Here is a 21,319-nt window from a genome sequence, read left to right as displayed (position 1 = left end):
GTGGCTGGCGCCCCAGCCGCTTGAGCTACAGGCGCTGAGCCAGGCCTAGTCTTTCTTTCTTTGTTCATTGATTTCTTCCTTCATTCATTTCTTGAACTATCCCAGTACACTCAAGCAGTGTGCTAGGCATCAGAATATAAAGACAGAGAAGGCACGTTCTGATGAAGACAGACAGATGCGTGGAAAAATGAGTTGTGTCTGGCCCTGGGATGTTGTATCATACTCTCACAATAGTTATGGCCTCGTGATAAAGATAGAGACAAGTCTGGTTTTCAGAGAATGGGTGATATAAACACTCAAGCAAAACTTGGAGGAATAAGATTTCCCAAAAGGTTTATATGGGCATTCCTCATACTCTGTGGGAGCCGTAAACCTTTCTCGGTTTAGCTTCATCACCTCCACAATCACACGAGTGAGAAGCAGTCATGGAAAATGGATTTTGAGACAGTTGTTCTGAGGGTCTTACCCAGTGATATCATGGCCTTCAACCAGCTCCTATATACAGAGCTTGTCAGTGTGGATTTGCAGGTCCCCCCTGGGCCAAGGGACTTCCTAAGTCTCTAGGCCTGGACCTGTTTCTCAGAGTCACCATTATCCTCCCAAACACCAGAGGCCCAAGCCAACACCAAGGTACGGCCAATACAGAGCAGGTAAAGGACACAAATAAATATTCTTGGATGCTGGAGTGGTGAGAGGCTCTTAGTGTCAGGGGAGACTCAAGGGGATAAGAAAACAAGCCAAACAGGCTAGTGGGGTTGGAAGTGTCCTCCTCCCCAGTTCTGTTGAAGGTCCCATCCAACTTTTTTTTTCCTGCCCTGGCTAATAACCTTTTCCCTTCTTTGGGATCCTGCCTCTTCCCAGAGAGCTACAGGTTCTGTCCAGGCTAGTTTTGCTGTTTAGGGAGGCTACCAGATCCCTGAGCGAGTGAGTGGGCAGCCTCTGGGGGGGTGCAGCATGACAGGCTGGGCCAGACCAGGCAGGAGCCCGAGGCACAGTACCAAGGCCTGGGCTAGGGTGAGCAATGAGAAATGCTACATGCAGACAGAACATAGGTGCTCTGGTGACACCGTTCTCCTGGCTGGTTGGGTGAATCTTCACTGAGCATCTGTCCCACTCCTTAAAGGCTGAGTGACAGTTCACCAGATGGAGGGGTAAAGACACTCCCACAGTGGGAACAGCACTGGGAGAGGCTTGGCTGTCTGGGACCTCACATCTCCTGAGCTGGGGCATCTGAATCTGGAAAGCGTGAATGGGATAGGTTTGATGGTCTTGCTAAGCAGAGTCAAGCAAGATCTTTGAATATTCATGTGATTTTTCCTAGAAGTTCGTTCACCCCGAAGCTGACCCCTCTGGTAACTTATACCCTCTCCCTGCACCGCCCTTCCTCGCCTCCCAGGACTTCATGTTCTCCTTTCTGTCTCTCAGCTTTACAACTCCAGAATGTCGACTGGCGGGTAGGCGCCAACCGGTGGGAGCATCACACAAACCAGTTCTCCAGCCGGGGGCTGATCGTGCGGCGAGGCGCGGCCTTTGGCATAGTCCTGATGGCGAACAGAAGTCTCGTCTCTGGAGAAGCTCTGACGTTCATGACCTCCATAGGTACCTGCCTCCTCCACCCCCAAGCAGGCCTTGGGCTGTGCATCCAGGGGTGATGGTGACCACCCTGGAACTATGCGTCTGTCATTGATACGGTGTGACCTTGGGCAAGTTGCTGCCCATCTCTGAGGCTGAGAGTCAAAGTCTTCATGGCCACTCCTGTTACTTCTGGCACCATAACGTGGTGCTTCCTTGGATGAAGTTCCAAGACTCTTCACGAGTCTTCCAATGTGTTGGAACCTGATCTGTCGCCACAGTCTGACCAGCACTCCATGGTTTCCTTCACCCTCTGTCTTCTTTGGCAGGACCGTCCCCCTCAGAGTCTGCCATGACGAAGGCAGTGTTTCAGCTCTCCAGTGGGAGCAGCGGTGGCTGGAGTGCATTGCTCGTGGCCAATGATGAAAATAGCCTAAGCGTCTCCATCTCCAGTCCTGCCAACGCACCCATCGGGCGCTACACGCTGAGCGTTCAGATCTCCTCCCAGGGTGGCACCTCTGCTGTGACGCTGGGCGAGTTCATACTGCTCTTTAACCCCTGGCTGGATGGTAGGTGTCTACGCACCCACACTTCCAACCCTGACCTAAGTGACAACCAAGGGTTGGGGGTGGGGCTGATCATCCCTGGCTGAGGTTTGATTGGGGGAAGTCTATGGGCTGTGGGAAGAGCACAGACGCTAGAAGTTAGCAGCTCTGCCGCCCAACCAGCCGCCTGAGCCTGGCAGCCACTCCATCCCTCTGAGTCTCAAATCCTTCACCATAACATGGACAACTTGCTATTTTCCTCTGCAACTATTGTGGAAATCATGTGATGCTTTTACAAAGTGCATGATGTGGTGAATTATACGAGATAACTCCTACAGTACAATTCTGTAGTGTGGACACCACTGCCTCCCAGAAGGAGCAGGGGCTCTGTCCCGGGGTCTCATTCTCAGACCCTCAGATCATCCCAGCTTCTCTTTTCAGCTCACATTTCCCATAGTGAAAGTTGGAAACATCCCCCCAAGGGTGGAAGAAGGGCTAACGGTGGGGCTTGCTCTCACCCCAGGCCAGTCCCAGTGTGGGAGGAGGACTGACTGCTGTATCATCTGTAGGATTCTAGTCCCTGCTGTCTGCTTTTTGTGTCAAACAGTGGATAGTGTCTTTATGAGTAACCAGGCTGAGAGACAAGAGTACGTCCAGGAAGACTCCGGTGCCATGTTTGTGGGAAGCACAAATCGCATTAACATGATTGGCTGGAACTTTGGCCAGGTAAAAGGGGAATGAGGAGGCTGAGGATAAAGTCCGTGCTGCCCCCAAAGCTCTGGAGGGTTCCACTTCTGTCTGCTTGCCCTTCTATTCATTTACTTGTTCATTCAGAAGACAATTATTGACCACCTACTATGTGCCAAGCCCTGGGTGGCAAGACCCACACATACACATACACACACACACAACTCAGCCCAATGAAATATTAAGTATCATGGTGCCGTAATACATAAATAAGCATAAGACCCATCAGATACTTCAGGGACAGTAATGTAGCTTCTGTTCCTCATGCCATGTAAAAAGGTGGCAATATATCCTTGGTGTGAACACTCGGCCTTTCAAATCCATAGCCTCTTGGTCCTTTATTATGCCATCCCCATCTGAGTCCACAGAGTTCCCAGGTTTGCTGAGCTGAAAATACCATTCAGCAATGTCCTCCACCTTTTCTTTTACCCAGGAGGCAAAGGCCTTAGAATGAAGGGCCTGGGCCGTGGATGTCCAGTAGGATGCGTGCTGGGTCCAGCCACAGACCCCTAGTTCAGAGCAAGTCTGCTGTCTCCTTTATATGTTGGGTTTCTATGTCAAAATATATTGGAAGACATTTTTGAAAAGAGGGGAGTATGGGTATAGAGTATGCCCTAGGAATGGGAGAGAGGCTATCTTTGATGGTGTGGTCTAGGAAGGTTTCTGCTAGGAAGGAACTTTTGATCAGGGCCCTGAGGAGGCAGAGAGCTGGAGAAAGAGCATTCCAGGCAGGAGGAAAAGCAGGTGCAAAGCCCGAAGGCAGGAGGAGCTTGGCCTTCTCAGTTGGAGAAACAATGATTTAAATTAAGTCTCATTTTGTGAAAATAGCTTCAAATAGATATTTTTAGCACAATAGTTCGTCTTTATAACTAGTTCTGTAGGAGTCTAAATAATACGCTCAAGATCATGATCAGAGCTTGGAGGAAACTTTGAGATGAGCTTGGCCTGATCCCTCATTAAGCAGATGGAGAAATTGAGGCCAGACCAGCAGGGGTATTCAACCTTTTCCTTTCTGCCACACACTGGAAGAATGAGGGTTGTCATAGTAGATACTTGGGCCACATAGTAAATAAATACGCAAACACTAATGAAAGCTGATGAATAAAAAAAAGGTCCATGCATACTTTGCGTGGCATCCAACACCACAGATAAACAATTTGTCTTCACAAAATTAGCATGGGGCCCATGGGCCACAAGTTGGACCCCCTGATAAGCCACTTGCCCATGAGTGAGTGACAGTGAGAGTCAGGTAGACCAGGCTCCCTCGGGTTCACTTCAGAAGAGTCAGTACAGGCTGTTACAGGCAGCAAGAACTCTGATAGGTTTATAAGGTTAATGTGTGGCTGTGGTAGGTACCCTCAATAGCTCTCCATTCTGGAGGCCACAGAGAGAAAGGACCCCATAGTCCCGCTGGTTCTCACCAGCGTGGCAGTTCCCATACCCATTTTTAACTGACACTACTTGTCATTTCTTTGATTATAACACATGGTTCCATTTTGAACAGTTTGAAGACGACATTCTGGCCATTTGCCTCTTAATCTTGGATAGGAGTCTGAATTACCGCCGTGACCCTGCTACTGATGTGTCCCGCAGAAATGACCCCAAATATGTTGGCCGGGTGCTGAGTGCCATGGTGAGTGATAGGCAAACAATAATAACTACTCGTTACTGTAGATTGAACACCATCTACGGGTTCAGCATGCACTCTTGACATACGTCACCTCTCACTGAAGCCTCACCAAATGCAGTGGGTGGCTGGAACATCTGCCTTTTGCCAACTTGGAACATGAGTGTCCTCTAAGTGAAAGGGCTTGTCTGATATGCAACAGAAGTGGATGGCAGAGGCAGTACTGTACCAAGTCTGGCTGGCTCCAAAGCCTTTGCTGCTGTATTGAGAAGCCTTTCTCAGAGAAGGGAACTTGCCCTCTGAGTGAACACCAGGGACAGAAGGACGCAAAAACGAGCCTCTGCTCCATTGCTGGGCCTCTGGGAAATTCTTAGCAAGGCCCTAGTGAACCAGAAGTGGTAGCCTTCTTTGGTTTAAACCATCTCCTCCAGACCCCAGAGCATGTGAATGTCAAGTTGGAGTGCAGCTGGCTGCTCTGCCGTGATGTAGGTGAGGGGAAGACAGGCTCCAGAGGCTAACAATCAAGGCACGCAGCCTGTGCTCATACCCAAACAAGGCTTCAGGCTGCATGCCCAGGGCCTCTTTCCACCCTCCCTGTCCCTCCACGTGAGGGACTTGTCCCCTTACGGTACGTCTATGCACACGCACACACACACTCACACATAGACAAGCTAGGTCCCCAGGGAGGAATGAATAGCTCTGTCTAAAAGCATCAAAACATAAGCTCAACCTACTCAAAGTTACAAGTTAAAAAGCTAACAAAACAAGTTCTTCTACTTTAACCCTTTTAAACTAATTAACTAGAAATATCTTAACCTTTGTGGTTTTGTTGTTCTTGGTTTAGGCATTTCTTGGTCTCTTTACTTCTGAGCTGGATAATGTCCACACTAACGAGCTAGATACCTGGTTAGCAATTTGAACAACCTTTCAGTTGCATGCTAAATATCTGGGGATCATCATGGTGGGCTTTTTGAAAGAGTTGAGTCTTAAACTGAGCCTCAAAGGAAAGGAGTCTGGTTGGGCCTTGAGGATCTGGGTGAGAACCAAAACAGCCCAAGAAGGGGATGGAGAAGTAGGCCTGGAGCTGAACCTTGAAACTGAATGGTTGGGAAGAGGCAGAATTAAAGCCAAGGCAGAGGTCAGGTGAAGCCAGAGGTCAGGGCCATTTAGGGAGGTGAACCTCCCTGGGCCCAGGAGAGAGTGGGCGAGGCCTGCCGGCTCCTGCAGCCACTGACTCACTCTCACCCTGGGGCCAAATCACTTTATCTTGGAGCCAATTTCCTCAGCTGCACCTCCCCACTTCTCCCTCCAGACCTCCCTATTGGGTTGGGTCACGAGCTAATTATGGCCTGTGCTTTGAACTGCTCCGCTTTCAGCCAGAGATGACCTGCTGATTATCACTTTGGTGGCTGGAGTGCCATGACTCAGGAGACAGGAGAGGCTGCACAGCCTCCCAGATTGGAGGAGGCCTGTCTTGCCTGATCCTATGGTGACAGCCCAGGCCCTCCTGGAAGGGGTGCAAAACTCTGAGCTCAGCCTGTCCTGGGCAAGAACCCTTCTATTTCCAGACTGTCCACTCTCATAGACCTTGCCACTTATAGATGCTTCAGAGAAGGAGCAGGACTCACAGGCTGGGGCGCCCTGGGAGATCCTGGTTCAGCCTCTCATTGCACAGCTGGGAGAGACGACAAAGTTACCTAGTCTCTGAAACTTGACTGCTGGAAGTCACTTCAAAGAGCCTTTGTTCTAACTTTCCCTGCAGTGGAAAGTGAGTAACTAAGGCACAGACAGGTGATGTGACACACATGATTACCAAGCTGTCAAGTGGCGAGGTGGAGCTTGTAACCTCAGTTTCTCCTCCTTGCTTTTCTCTTTTAACTTTTTATTATAGAAAAGTTCAGCCCTACAAAAACTTAGGAGGAAAGTATAACGAACTCCTGTGTACCCATTGCCGGCTTCAGCAATGACCTGGTCAGAGCCAGTATCAGTCATCTCTGCCCCCCTCCTCCGTGGATTGTTTGATAAATCCCAGACATTACATCATTTAGTATCATGTCACCTGGAAATATTCTGGTGTGTGTCTGTAAAAGGCAATGGAACTCATATCTCTTGATTCTTCGGACAGCATTCTTTTTGGCAGTATATCACAGTTGTGTTACTTATACTAGAATCGTGCTTTAAGTCAAATGAATGAATGAATGAACACATAGATGACTGACTGAACAAAAGCAATATTCTATCTTCACTCTTTCCATGAAATTAGTTGCTTAAGTTCTAAAATGATCTTTTTAAAGAACAGTAGTCCAAAAAAGAGTTTCAAACCATGGACCCCAAGCAGACAGACACTAGTAGTATTCGGTGAGCTCTTTTCTGCAAGCCCTGCTATGGACAAGCTGAGTTGTGTGTCCCGACGTCAGCCTGCAGGACAGGATTGATGTATGGATAAAGAGCAGCCCAACACGGCCTGGTTGGCAAGACACCCCTAAAATCATAAATCACTCAATGCCCCTAAGGGCTAGTGGCTGCAATTATCATCCCCAAGTCACTTAGAAAAAGAAAAGTTCACCCCATGGTTCCTGGCTTCCTTCCTCATCTCCCCACCTTATCCTCTGAACGCTGCACGTCACTCTCCATAGGAGAAGCGTGGTGCTGATTCATTTGTGTGTGTGCATTTGTACGTGGGGTTTCTGCCCAGATCAACAGCAATGATGACAATGGTGTGCTTGCTGGAAATTGGAGCGGCAATTACTCGGGTGGCCGAGACCCAAGGAACTGGAACGGCAGCGTGGAGATCCTCAAGGAGTGGAAAAGCTCTGGCTTCAAGCCAGTCCGATATGGCCAGTGCTGGGTCTTTGCTGGAACCCTCAACACAGGTACCTTGGGCGTGATGTGCCTTTGCTGGGTCAGTGGGCAGCAGTGGGACACACGAGGCCCCATCTCCACCACAACTGGAGTCCTCACGCCGACCTTGGCTTGCAGCGCTGCGGTGTTTGGGGATTCCTTCCCGGGTGATCACCAACTTCAGCTCAGCTCATGACACAGACCGAAACCTCAGCGTGGATGTGTACTACGACCCCATGGGAAACCCTCTGGACAAAGGCAGTGACAGCATATGGTAAGTATCTGACTTTGTCCCTGAACCTCGAGCACCACATCTGAACAGCTTCTTGCTCTCACCATTGCCCTGGGACCCAGCTGCAAACAGGAGTTGCAAGACAAGTAACATGTCGGTGCAGGGTTTGGAATGGAAATGCTGACAGTGCTGATTCCACACCTAGCAGGACCCAAGACACTCTTCTCGGTGCTCTGCAAAGTCTGCTAGTCTGTTGTATCTTGCTGCCATTAGACAAAAGGTCTGGTACCAGTGGGAGATGGGTTTCTGAGCGCTGTGCAACTGCCTTGAATGTACAGGATCCTTTAGATCCTATACTGCATTAGAAGACAAAAGTTGACTATTGATTTTCCAGTAAGAAATATAAACTGATTTCATTTCAGGCAACCCTTCTGACTTAAGGACTTAAAGAGAGCAAGCAAAGAAACACACTTTTTTCCTTAAAATATAGGGAATTGGCTCGGCGCCTATAGCTCAACCGGCTGAGGCGCCAGCCACGTACACCTAGGGTGGCGGGTTCGAATCCCCAGCCCGGACCCGCCAAACAACAATGACGGCTGCAACCAAAAAACGGCCGGGCGTTGTGGCGGGCGCCTGTGGTCCCAGCTACTTGGGAGGCGGAGGCAGGAGACTCGCTTGAGCCCAGGAGTTGGAGGTTGCTGTGAGCTGTAATGCCATGGCACTCTACCCAGGGGGACAGCTTGAGGCTCTGTTTTGGGAAAAAAAAAAAAAATAGGGAATTATATTCCCTTAAAATCTAAGTTGGCAGAATGAAAAGTTAGAGGTTTATTCTGAATTACAGATGAAAATGAGAAGTTTTATATGTATTGGGGCATTTTTATTTCTAACATAAATATGCCATGAGCACATTATCAATATATATGCATACATATTTGTAATTCAATGATAGATGCCAACTGGAAGTAGGTTATATAAAATTTATAGACATAACTACATAGAGGAGTATATATACAATGGAAATAGATACTGATGCAACTATGTAAAGTTGCCCTGTATGCCAACTTAATACCAGAAGGCAACTGGAAATAATGTCCGTATCTGTATATTCACATAGATACCTGTGTGTCTCTATAAAATACGACACACATTTATTATTAATCAGTTGTTCTAATTCATTTCAAAGGCCACACATGCACATAATTGCTCACACACATATACAGATGTTGTCAAAAAATGTATACACATTTTGGCCTGGTACATTGGCTTATACCTGTAATCTTTGCGCCCAAGGGAGGCCAAGGCAGGTGGATTGCTTGAGCTCAGAAGTTCAAGACCAGCCTGAGCAAGAGCCAGATCCTATCTCTAAAAATAGCTGGGTGTTATGGCAGACACTGTAATTCTCGGGAGGTTGAGGCAAGAGAATCGTTTGAGCCCAAGAGGTTGAGGTTGCTGTGAGCTATGATGCCACAGCAGTCTACCCAGAGTGACAGGGTAAGACTCTGTCTCAAAAAAAAAAAAAGTATATACATTTCAAGAAAGGAAAAACTGCATTAAAATTGTAATACTCAATATATACTAATAACCAAAGATGAGTACAAGTCACAATGAGCACCTCTTGTAATCACAAAAGTCAAACATGACTTGGATATTGTAATTTTGATACAGTTTTTTTCCTTTCTAAAATGCATATTTTTTGGCACCCTCTCTATATGGCTAAATAACCTCATAGCAGACACATCTTGTTTTCAGATGTTCAATTTTGAGATAGTCTATATAAAGCATCTTTATTACTTATTATTTCCAGAATACATAGGCCCAACTTTTCTTGTTGTAACTAATGGGAAAAGTGAGAGGAAAATAGAAATTAATGGAAAAAGCTGCTAAAACAGGTGAATAACAACTCTGCCAACTACCGAACTAAGTAATGAAAGCATGCCCTCTGAGCCAGCCAACTGTGCTGGTGCATGCTTGTAGTCCCAGCTACTTTGGAGGCTGAGGCAGGAGGAGGCCCCACTGAGGCCAGAAGTTCAAGTTCAAGACCAACCTGGACAATATAGCTAAATTTAGTCTCTTCTTCTTTTTTTTTTTTTTGAGACAGAGTCTTACTGTGTTGCTGTCGGTAGAGTGCTGTAGCATCATAGCTCACAGCAACCTCCAACTCTTGGGCTTAAGTGATTCTCTTGCCTCAGCCTCCCAAATAGCTGGGACTACAGGTGCCCAACCACAACACCAGACTATTTTTTGTTATTGTTGGCATTGTTGTTTAGCAGGCCTGGGCCGGGTTCAAACCCACCAGCTCCAGTGCATGTGGCTGGTGCCCTAACCACTGAGTGACAGGCACTGAGCCTAGACCTAGTTTCTTATAAAAAAAAAAAAACAAAAACAAAAACAAAAAAACATTCCTCTCTTTGGAGAGTGAGGCTTATCTATATTCGCAATGGGTCTCATGGATTCCAAGGTTTTATTGGGGGAGGGAAGAAAGTTTATTTTAGAATTTCCTCTCTTGATCTGCACCTATCTTTTTCTCTAATGACATTGCTACTTGTGGCAAGGTTTTGTTTTCCAGTTTCTCAGAAGTGGGTGTCTTTTCTTTTCCCTGACCTTCCACCGCAAACAGTTCTGATTGTTGGGGCAATGCCATTCCTCACCTTAGTTTCCTCTACCTAAGGAGATCGGGATGACTGATCTTTGTGGGGTGCTCTTTGGTATAACCCTCCTGTGATTATCCTGCACCTGAGGAAAGCTGAAGACTCACCCCTACTAAAAGGGCTTGCTGTGCTGTCAGGGGACAGGGTGTGAGCAGAGGTGAATTATCAACACAGAGTGGTGTGTGACGTGCAAGTGAGAGATTCTGTGAGTGGCCAGGAAGTCAGGGAGGGAACAGTTTAGGGAGGCTTCCTAGAAGCATGAAAGTAGGGATTTTCAGCTGAATTTGGAGTGGGAACCGCTCTTGGTTACTGACTCACACTACTATTCCACATCCGCTGAACAAGTGCAGTCATCATTCCAAATATAGTCACCTTTGGGGCAAGTATGGGCTAATGGGGACATTCCAGGGTGGGTGGCTCCACTGTCATTTCTGTGGCCTGCTGGTGGGGAGGTCCCAGGTCTAGAAGCTCGGATTGTTACTAAGAGTCTTGTCCCTTTCCCATCCCTTCCCTTTTCTGAACCCTTCTCAGAAAGCAGAGGGAGTTGGTGGTCACTCTCTGCCCCATTCCCTACCAGCCACGGGGGAGGAACCAGTCCTAGGAGGAACCAGTAGGAAGACAAGGATCCAAGCACTGGTCCCGCCCCACCGCCATCTTGCTGCAAGGCTGTGTCTAAGACATCCCATGCTTCTGGTCCCAAGTTTTTTAATCCGTGAAATAGAAAGATTGGCCTAGGACTAAATGATCACTGAAGTCTCTTCCCAGCTTGAATTTTTTGTGTATGAGAGCCAGTCCTCCCAAGGTAGCCGTACTGCCCCTTCTCCATTAAATCCCATGCAGGGGAGAGCTAACCCACTCCGCTGCCTAGAGCAAAATTGCTAAGCTATTATTATAAAGAAAACTTGGTTTGGACAGAAAACCTTTGGTCTGAATCTTTGTATGTTATAAATGTTGGAAGCTTTAGAACCTTGTCTATATTTGCCTAGAGTAATAAAATGTGAGGATTGCATGAGGCAAAGCATCAGAGGAGCTAAGTAGCAGTAACAGCAGCAACTGATGATGTGTTGAGCCATCGTTGTGAGCCAGGTCCTCTTCTAAGTGCTAATATCTACTCTTCACCCACAGTGAGGTGGGCACTGTGCCTGTTTTGTAGGTGAGGAATCTGAGGCACGGAGAAATTGAGTCATTTACCCAAGAGCACATAACTAGAAGGTGGTGATAGGATTTGAACTCAGGCAGCTTTGTAAACCACAAAGCATCAGAGAGATGCCAGAGACCATTGTTGTTATTATTTCTGACTGATGTTTGAGGAATCTGACAGCTCTTACCTAGGAGATTTTCCAGAGGAGTTTGGCTAGATGCCAGCGGGGGCTCTGGTTAGGATGGGTGATGTCTAGGTGGAGAAGCGGGGTTCTTTGGTTCACACATAGACGGTAAATGTTACTTCTCTGTAAGATTAAACGTCTCAGGAACTCAATGAAGAAAAATGACTTGCCCAAAGTCACACTGTGAGTCAGTGTCCAGGCTAGGGATGGAACACAGGTGTCCTAAACAGGACTCCACCGAGTCAAAGCACATTAGGACTGCAAGGGACCGCAGAGAGAGACCTGCTGGTGGTGTCAATGAGAACACAGAGGCCCAGGGAGAAGTAGCATGGCTAAGGTTAAACAGCCGGAGATGTTTAGGCCCTCTGACCAAGTGTGGCATTACATAAGTTCCTTAACTTTACTATCCTCACTTTCCCACCTGTAAGATGAGAGGCCAGACCCGCAGACCTCAGTCACATCTTTTGGGTCTCTTCCTCTTAGTCACGTTCACAGTAGCCAGCAGGGTACATTTTTTCCTAAGCCTTTTCTGCACATGCCCATGGTTTGGCTCAAGAGGCAGAAGGTTCCAGAATATTTACTTTCTTCAGAGTCAGGACACTTTTGTGGGGACCTTAGTTCAGCACGATTCTTCAAAATGGTCCCTTCTAGGCCACTACAAAAGAATCACAGCTACTAAGCAGCGGCCGAATGTTTCGGGGCAATTTCACCCAGCTTCGCTTGATATTTCTGGCTTGTTTCTCTCTTTCTCTTTTTTTTTTTGAAACAGAGTCTCAAGCTGTTGCCCTGAGTAGAGTGCCGTGGTGTCATAGCTCACAGCAACCTCAAACTCTTGGGCTCAAGTGATTCTCTTGCCTCAGCCTCCAGAGGAGGGACTATAGGGGCCCATCACAATGCCCGGCTAAACACCCAGCTATTTTTTAGAGATGAAGTCTCACTCTGGCCCTGGGTCTGGCTCAGGCTGGTCTCGCACCTGTGAGCTCAGGCATTCCACCTGCCTCAGCCTCCCAAGTGCTAGGATTACAGGTGTGAGCCACCACAACTGGCCTCTGGCTTGTTTTCTTGGTTCTTTTAACTTCACCCACCAATTTCTAGAATCATAGAGCTGACCTTTCTTGTAGACTTTGGAGAGCTGGGAAGTAGAAGCCACGTGGGGATTGCCCCAGCCCTGTCTGGGAGGTGGAGTTGGCAGTGATTCCTAAGAAGAGCTATGGGCACCCACACTGGCTGAGCCCCAGCTCCTCATGCAATCTTTCCACGGCCTCTGACTCTGAACACCTGTCTCCACTGGCACTCAGCTGTCTGCCAATGTACCTAGAGCACTGCACCCAGACCCAGGGTGCAAAAACCAAGGAGAGAGGCCTCAGCCCGAGAACAACATTATTCGGTGCATGCCTGCACTGGATACGAGGCGCCCAGTAGAGTAAGATGCAGGCACCATGCCAGAGGGGCTTATAGCTGCATAGAAAGAATGACAATTGTGGAGCAGAAGACATAAATCACTGAATATGGGCAAGATGCAGAGATAGCCAGAGGCATGGCTGGTGCCTCTCAGCATGTCAGGAAAGATTTTTTTGGCAGAGGCAGTATCAGTATCTGAACAGCACTTGGAGAGGAGCGGAGTTTACCTACAGAAAGGATGGGGATTGGGGGCCACTTTCTAGGCAGGGTTTTCTAACTATGAATTCAAAGGCAAACATAGCTCAGTTGGTGTCTCTACAGAAATGGTTTATAAACTTCAAAGATTACATCAGATTAGCTTGGCTGGGGGAGATGAGAAGGGCAGAAATCGGTATCTTTTAATAAACGCTTCCAATATTTCTGATGCCTGCAGCCTGTCCTCATCCTGAGTCCCTGCTCCCCAGACACTCTGGACCGGGACAAAGCCCAAGGTTGGGAGGCGAGAGGGAGTGAGAGGGAGCAGGGCACACAACTGGAAACTCAAACCAGAATTTCCACGATGATGCCCATCCCAAATATTTGTAACTAAAGTGGCTGGCTTCTGCGTGAGGGAGGAACCAAGGTGGATTTATGTATTTGAAATCTGCTCCATCTTTAATTCCTGCCTTGCAAATAAGTATTAAAACACAACTACTTACCAATTTTTGTTTTTTTACCGACCAGCCTTTTCCCTGGGGTTGTCTGCCAGGAATGAAAGGAATGTGGAACTCAATGTTCCCACCAGCTTCTCATCCCCCTGCCCCTCTCACCCACCTGGGATCATCTCCCTGCCCTTCTTCCCCCGCCCTCTCCTTGGCAAATTCTAACGGCTCCTGAAGCCCCATTCAGAAAGATGTTTTGTGGGTCCAGGAGATAATGTTTATAATGACTTTTTCCCCAAACGATTGTAAGAAATTTCGAAATATATAAAGGAGTAAAAATCACCTATGATCTTATCGTTTACATATTTCTAATGTTCTCTATTCATTGTTGTTATTTATAGAATTGGGAACAGACTTTTTACAAGGCATGACTACAAGACAGAATGTATAATAGATACATCGACTTTTTTCCACACCTCGAAACCAACCACTTGATAGTTTCAATCATGTGTTTTTGACTAATCATTATGAGCATGTCCCTCATGTCATTAAGTAGTCTTCAAAAATAAGATCATTTTAAATGCCTCATATTCCCTTGTAAACTGTGACCCCCTACTGTTACCTATGACACCTATTTCCTTTTTTAACCACATCTACCTGTATTCAAAGTCCATTCTCTATGGGCTTAACTTCTCTGTGCCTCAGTTCCCAGAGCTGTTGAACAGGGGCAATAATTATTTCTATTTTATAGGTGTTATGAGGATTAAATGAGTTCATATGTGTAAGGCAGTTGTAACATTTAACTTTCTATGTTAACACTGCGTTAGTTATCATTTATTAATATGCAAATGTTTTAAACATTCATTTTTCTAATTATAGAAGCATCGATTAATTTTAATTGTAGAAAATATTCATATGCACACAAAACATACATCAAACTGCTAAGGGTGGCTACCTAAGACAATGGAATTATCAGAGACTAACATTCCCCAATTTTTTAATTCAGATGAGTTTATCATATACATACGCACAAGATACGCACACTATTCTGAAACTTGACCTTCTTCCTTCATGATATATTCAAGACATCTCTCCATCACTTCTCAGCCTTTGGGCTAAGATCAAGTGTAGGATCAAGTGGCATCTCTCCGTGTAGGGACTGGATTGATTTTGCTTGCTCTTCTCGGCAGCTGTTTGATATTCCACTGCATGGCTGTGCCAGTTTATCTGAACGCCCCCTTAGGGAGGACCTTTTCCTCCAACGCTTTTGCTGTTCCAAACAATGCTGGACATTTTTACATGGACGTGATGTGAGTTTTTCTATAGGAGAAATTCCTAGACCTGGACTTACTAGCTCAATGGGTATGTAGATTTAAAGGGTTGTTTTTTTTTTTTTTTTCCCAATACTCATTGCCAAATAGCTCCCCACAAAGTCATACCAAATTAAACTCCCACCAGTGGGGTATGACGGTGCTTGTTTTCCCACCTGGAAATGAGTACAACAATGAGTATCATCCTAGGCTTTAATCTCCCTCAGTCTAGCAGGTGTAATCTATGCCTCTATCCCTCAGTCTAGCAGGTGTAATCTAATCTATGTCATTTTAATTTTCTTTGGATAGTAGTGAGGTTAAAACTATTTTCCTATGTTCAGTGATCATTTGTATTCCTTATACAAACTGCCTTCTCATTGCCCTTTACTGGCGTGTTTTTCTTTTGTGTCTTTTTTGTATTGATTTGTAAGTTCTGTCTAATATTAATGTAGCCAGACTCTATCTAGCACGGATGTTGCGCCTATTTTCTCTATTGATTTTTTTCAATCATTTTTCTCTCTGATCTTCAGACTGGATCATTTCTACTGATTTATTTCAAGATTATTGACTCTTCTTCTGTCATCTCTATTGTGCTAATAGGTTCATCTATGGAATTATTTTATTTCAGATATTGGTCTTTTATCCAGTTGGAAATTTCCATTTTTTCTCTATTTCTCTGCCATGAGTTCCTCTCTTCTCATTCATTATGAGCGCATTTCCCTTTATTTCATCGGGCATCGTTATAGAAGTTGCTTCAAAGTCTCTGTCTGACAATTCTGTCTGGCTTGTTTTGAGTTGACCTCCGTTGATTGTTTTTTCCTTTGAGGATAAATCACATGTTTTGGTTCTTTATATGTTGAGCCACTTTAAATTGTCCCCTGGATGTTGGGTATGTCTGAAGGCTGCTGTTTTGTTTCCGCACTCCACCTCCGGCAGACACAACCAGCTAACCATCTTCCCCTGCGGTGGGCAGCGACTGTCAGTTTAGTTCGGTTCTTTTTTTTTTTTTTTTTTTTGAGACAGAGCCTCAGGTTGTCGCCCTGGGTAGAGTGCCACAGCATCACAGCCCACAGCAACCTCCAACTCCTGGGCTCAAGTGATTCTCCTGCCTCCGCCTCCCAAGTAGCTCGGACTACAGGCACCCGCCGCAACGCCTGGCTATTTTTTGGTTGCAGCTATCATTGTTGCTTGGCAGGCCGGGGCTGGATGTGAACCTGCCAGCTCAGGTGTATGTGGCTAGTGTCTTAGCTGCTTGAGCCACAGGCGCCGAGCCTCTTTTGTTGTTGTTGTTGTTAATCAAACTGCTGATCCTGTTGTGTGTGGCGGGGTGCAGTAACCACTGAACAACAGTGCCCGGGTCTATTCGGTTCTTTCATCATTAGATGAATTACTGGTAGCCTGTCTCGTGCACCTGAAGTTCAGGGGTCACCCAGAGATGTGGGCGGTTTCCTTGGGTCTCTCTTTCAAGAACTCTCCCCTCACTCTCCACCAATCCAACTTGGCCCAGGCTGTTTCCTCAGGTCAGGAAGCTGTGGAGTCTTTCCTGCCCTGCACTGTTCCCCGACAGTGTCCTGTCCTTTGGACTGAGCCACAGAAAGCGCAGCTCACCCCACACTGGTGGCTTCCTCCCAGGTTTGACTTCTCTTGAAAATCTTCCTCTTTTGTTCACTCTCAGAGATTTGCCTTTTTAGTTGTTTATTTTTCAGAGTTTATCATTATATAGTTTCATCTATTACAAGTTTGTCTTCCATCCCAGGAATAGAGCTACCAGGTTTTTGTTTGTTTGTTTATATGTAACTTTAATACTTTTAGATAGTCAAATGTGTCGGTTTTTTCCTTTATGGCTTCTGAAATGGAAAGTCTGCTTAGAACTATCTTTGTCTGGCTCCGCGCCTGTAGCTTAAGCGGCTAGGGTGCCAGCCACATACACCAGAGCTGGCGGGTTCAAATCCAGTCCAGGGATGTCAAACAACAATGACTACAACTAAAAACAACCAACTACAACCAAAAAATAGCCAGGTGTTGTGGCAGGCACCTGTAATCCCAGCTACTTGGGAGGCCAAGGTGAGAGAATCTCTTACGCCCAAGAGTTTGAGGTTGCTGTGAGCTGTGACACCACAGCACTCTATCCAGGGTGACAGCTTGAGACTCTATCTCAAAAAAAAAGAAAAGAACTATCTTTGTCACCTTAGGACAGTGGTTCTCAACCTTCCTAATGCTGCAACCCTTTAATATAATTACTGTGGGTCATAACCCACAGGTTGCGAACCGCTGCCTTAGGAGTATAAAAAAAATTTTTTTGTTGGCTGGAAGTTGGATTTATGTTGGATTTATATTATCCCCAAGATGAACTGAAAACTGTCAAGGCAGTGTTCCTGGGGTTTCCATGGGTGTGGAGAGGAGGAGGGAAGAGTGCAGAATCAAGGGACCAAATGACCAAGACTCACTTTGGTGAGTTGGCTTTGCCTGGTGCAGGGTGAGCAAGGACTCACCGATTGAGACTCAGACAAAGAGCACTTGAGGACCGGCCTATGCCTTTCTTCAAGGCAGACCCTGCCAGACCTGTCATTCCTCTTGCAACCCCATTCATGTTCATCCCACACCAAATACAGAAGTGTGCCCAGGAGGGCACAGCAAGAAAGCTGCGTGGGTTTGCTGGCTGGGTAGCTGGCTCCAACCTACAGGGGTTCCCCTCCACCAGAAAGCGTGAAGCGTGAAGCGTGGAGCGTGAAGCGTGGCGGTCAAGGCTTTGGCCTTGGGGTTAGGTGTACCTGGGTCCACACTTTGACTCCGCCGTTGTTAGCTGCTTCATTTCCTTGAGTCTCAGTTTCCCCTTTTATGAAATGAGCGTCAAAAGAGTACCCGTTTCACAGCACTGTGAGGATTTCCACAAGGCGGGGCTCACCAAGGCTTAGCACAATCGCAGACCCAGGGTAAACTCAATAGATATCTGTCAGGGCACTGATCTGTCAGGGCAAAGATGTGGTGTTTTGCCACTCACCTGCTGTGTGGCCTTGGGCAAACTCTGCAGTCTCTGGTTCTGTCCACAGGAATTTCCATGTCTGGAATGAAGCCTGGTTTTTGCGGACTGACCTGGGTCCCTCGTATGGTGGCTGGCAGGTGTTGGACGCCACCCCTCAGGAAAGGAGTCAAGGTAACCCTGCACCGGCCCTTCCAGGGCACGGCCCTAAGTCGCGAGCCTCTCAGTCACTTACAGCAGTGGACAGCAGCATGGGGAAGTGACCCCAAAGCCCTCCTCATCTCAGGAATGCACAGTGGAGTTAAAGCCAAAATATTTTATAAAATAGATTTCCCCTTCTTATTTTGTTTGGCTCAAGCTGCTATTTAAATGAGTATCTTCTGTACACCTGCACTGGCTGGTGTTGCTGTGGCAGAGATGCCAGCAAGGGCCAGGCGACAAGGGAGAGAAACCTTCCTCTGCCAATGATGATTTCCCGTCCTGCCTCTAGCAGCGTGTCCCTCCCAGTGCAAAACCTTGCAGTTACTGGTTGCCCTGGGAGTTGGTCCACATTCCACACCGCTCCATGCTTCCCATCACCATCTGCCCAGCAGCTCCCTCTGCCAGCAGAGCTCTCCCTCAGGCAGGCCTGTGCCCCGTCCCAGACCTGTGCTCTACATTCTCTCCTCTCTGGCCCTTCTCTCCCACAGGGGTTGGACCCGGGCTCTCCAGGAGTCTTTCCTCTTCCCTTCTCTAATTTCTAGAGCATGCCTTGTCTGTTACCTTCATTTTGAGTGGCTGCTCTCAAATGTTAAAAAAAAAAAAAATTATAAAGTAATGTGTGCACACAGTCGAAAAGCATTCAACCTGTTCTAAAAGGACTTACAATGAGAATTGTCTTACCCGCCCCTCAACCGCTAGCCCCTAGATCAGAATCGATGGGCGTTACCAGATGTGGGGGTTGGGGAGTAACCTCGAAGATATTTTCAAGGCCACTATTGTTCAAAGTTTTCATTGCAGCCCATTAGTGGTTATAAAATCAACTTAGTGAGTTGTGACTATCATTTTAAGAAATGAAAATGGAATGGGGGGGAAAGGAAAATAAAATACCATGGCTCATTAGACAGTAACACTAAGGACTATAGTTCTGTGAAACTTTTGTTTCAGTATTACAAGGTGTCAAATGTATGTCTTTCTAGGGCTTATAGTAAAAAAGAAATTTTGAAAGTCACTGTGAATCTATCATCTATCTATCCATCCGTCCATCTTTCTATCTATCTATTCTATCTATCTATCTATCTATCTATCTATCTATCTATCTATCCATCCATCCATCCATCTGTCTCTCTATTCATCTATCCATCTTTCTATCTATTCATCTATCTATCTATTCATCTATCGATCTATTTATTTATCTAGCTATCTATCCCTCTATCTATTTATCTATCTATCCTCTATCTATCTGAGCTACCTAAGCTTGGGAGCTCAGAGGAGCAAGAGACTCCTGTGGACTGGGCATTCGGGGAATTCTTCCAGTAATAGGGGGATGTTGACCTTCTAGGCCAAATAATTTGCAGAGCTAGAAAAGAGGCATCCTGAGCTCAAGATAGCAAGACTTTTAAGAAACAGACCAAGGACAGTGGGTGAGCACAGACTAGGTATCCACAGAGTGCAGGATTGAGCCCGTATCGTGGTAAGGCAGAGTGACTAGGGTGGCATTACAGAAAGATAACAATAGCTGAGGAGGGCCCCTGGTGAATGCCAAATGAGGGAGGGATGGGGAGGGGTGGAGGGTGGCTATGGAAGGCCCTCAGAGGAGTGGGTCCTGTGTGAGCTTTTGTGGGCAGACCTGGCCTTGGCATATATCCAACCTGTGCATCCTGGCCACTAGGGGTGTTCCAGTGTGGCCCTGCTTCAGTCCACGGGGTCCGAGAGGGCGACGTGGACCTGCCATTCGACATGGCCTTCCTCTTCGCGGAAGTTAATGCTGACCGCATCAACTGGGTTGAAGACAGTAGCACCGGCGTGCAGAGAAAGACTTCTGTGGATACTCATTCCATTGGCAAGTACATCAGCACCAAGGCAGTGGGCAGCTACTCTCGCATGGACGTCACGGAGAAGTACAAGTTCCGAGAAGGTAGGAGCGATGCTGAAGGGGCAGTGCCACACGGTGACCCATGGCGGGAGGACGGCTTCGAGGGTGGAGAGGAGAGAAGGCCTCCTCCTCCTTCGTACTCTCAGCTAGTTCTGTCTGAATGATAAGATGCTCCCTGACATCTAATGCCAACTCCCAAGATTGCTTCCAGGGGAAACAAAGCTACCATGGCCAGCCACAGTGCCAGTGGTAGAGGTTTGCTGCCTGGCATAGGTAGTTCATCTCCAGCTTGTCCCTTTCTCAGTTGCATAACTGGGGTGACAGCATCATGGTTGAACATCACGGAAAGAGACATAGACCCTGTGCAAGGCCCTCAAGGGCTTTGCGTGAGATTATTTAGCTTCAGTTAGCCTGCTCCCCTAGCCTCCCTAGACACAGGCAGAAAACATCATCTGAACAAAGAAATGTACCCAGAACATGAGCCTGTGCTATGTGCACTCAGAGGCCTCCTAAGAAGCCAGATGAGGTATGATTACCTGAGGGGGAGAATGCCCAAGTCCCTGAAATCTCAGGTGTCTGCACAGGTGCTGGGCCCCTCAAAGTCATCTTGAAAAGCCAGTTGCTATGAGGCTGCCTTTACTCAAATTGCATTTGTTTCTTGGAAGTTGCTTTTGGAACCATCATCATATCTCTTTGATGAAGACAATTCTCCATTTGAATATGAAGTTCATTTTTATTTTTATTATTTATTTATTTTTTTATGGAGACGGAGTCTCACTTTGTCCCCCCCAGTACAGTGCCATGGTGTCACAGGTCACAGCAACCTCAAACTCCCGGGCTCAAGCGATTCTCTTGCCTCAGCCTCCCAAGTAGCTGGGACTACAGGTGCCTGCCACAACACCTGCCTATTTTTTAGAGACAAGGTCTCACTCTGGCTCAGACTGGTTTTGAACCTGTGAGCTCAGGCAATCTGCCCACCTCACCCTCCCAGGGTGCTGGAATTACAGGCGTGAGCCACCATGCCAGACTGAAGTTCATTTTTAGAGCTTTCTCTAGCTGGGCCAGTTACTCTTTAATGGGGGTCAATATTTCACTCTTTCTAAAATGCTTCAAAATAGTTCATTCCATTGATCTTCATTATTGGTTTTGAGGAGTTAAGAACAATATTCTCATAAAGGTTCCCACAGTACCCCCAAACTGAGCCCCAAATCTCTGAGTAGCTACCAGCTGTCATTGGTGGCTGAAGTTTACACAAGAGGAAAGCTTAGTATAGGAGATGGCTCTGACTCCAAGTCCAGGAGCGTGACCACTCTGGGGACTGGTATTTGTAGACATCAAAATGTCTACAAATTTCTATTTTTAGTGGAGATGGGGTC

The 21,319-nt window shown here is 46.9% G+C and overlaps 1 protein-coding gene across 1 annotated transcript in view; it reads left to right on the top strand.

Annotated features, from left to right (window-relative positions):
- TGM3 (transglutaminase 3) overlaps nt 1-21,319 on the top strand; it is a 45,891-nt gene that overhangs the window by 14,128 nt on the left and 10,444 nt on the right. The window contains exons 2-9 of the mRNA XM_023512201.1: nt 1,426-1,599; nt 1,902-2,141; nt 2,725-2,843; nt 4,369-4,497; nt 7,187-7,364; nt 7,471-7,606; nt 17,940-18,043; nt 19,740-19,985. Coding sequence (XP_023367969.1) covers nt 1,426-1,599; nt 1,902-2,141; nt 2,725-2,843; nt 4,369-4,497; nt 7,187-7,364; nt 7,471-7,606; nt 17,940-18,043; nt 19,740-19,985 — 1,326 coding nt within the window. The remainder of the gene's footprint in view (nt 1-1,425; nt 1,600-1,901; nt 2,142-2,724; nt 2,844-4,368; nt 4,498-7,186; nt 7,365-7,470; nt 7,607-17,939; nt 18,044-19,739; nt 19,986-21,319) is intronic.

The sequence above is a fragment of the Otolemur garnettii genome, unplaced genomic scaffold (genome assembly GCF_000181295.1).
Source record: "Otolemur garnettii isolate 467f Iridium unplaced genomic scaffold, OtoGar3 scaffold00025, whole genome shotgun sequence".
Classification (NCBI taxonomy): Eukaryota; Metazoa; Chordata; class Mammalia; order Primates; family Galagidae; genus Otolemur; species Otolemur garnettii.
Note: the sequence above shows the minus strand (reverse complement) of the source record. Positions and strands in the feature narration are given on the sequence as shown.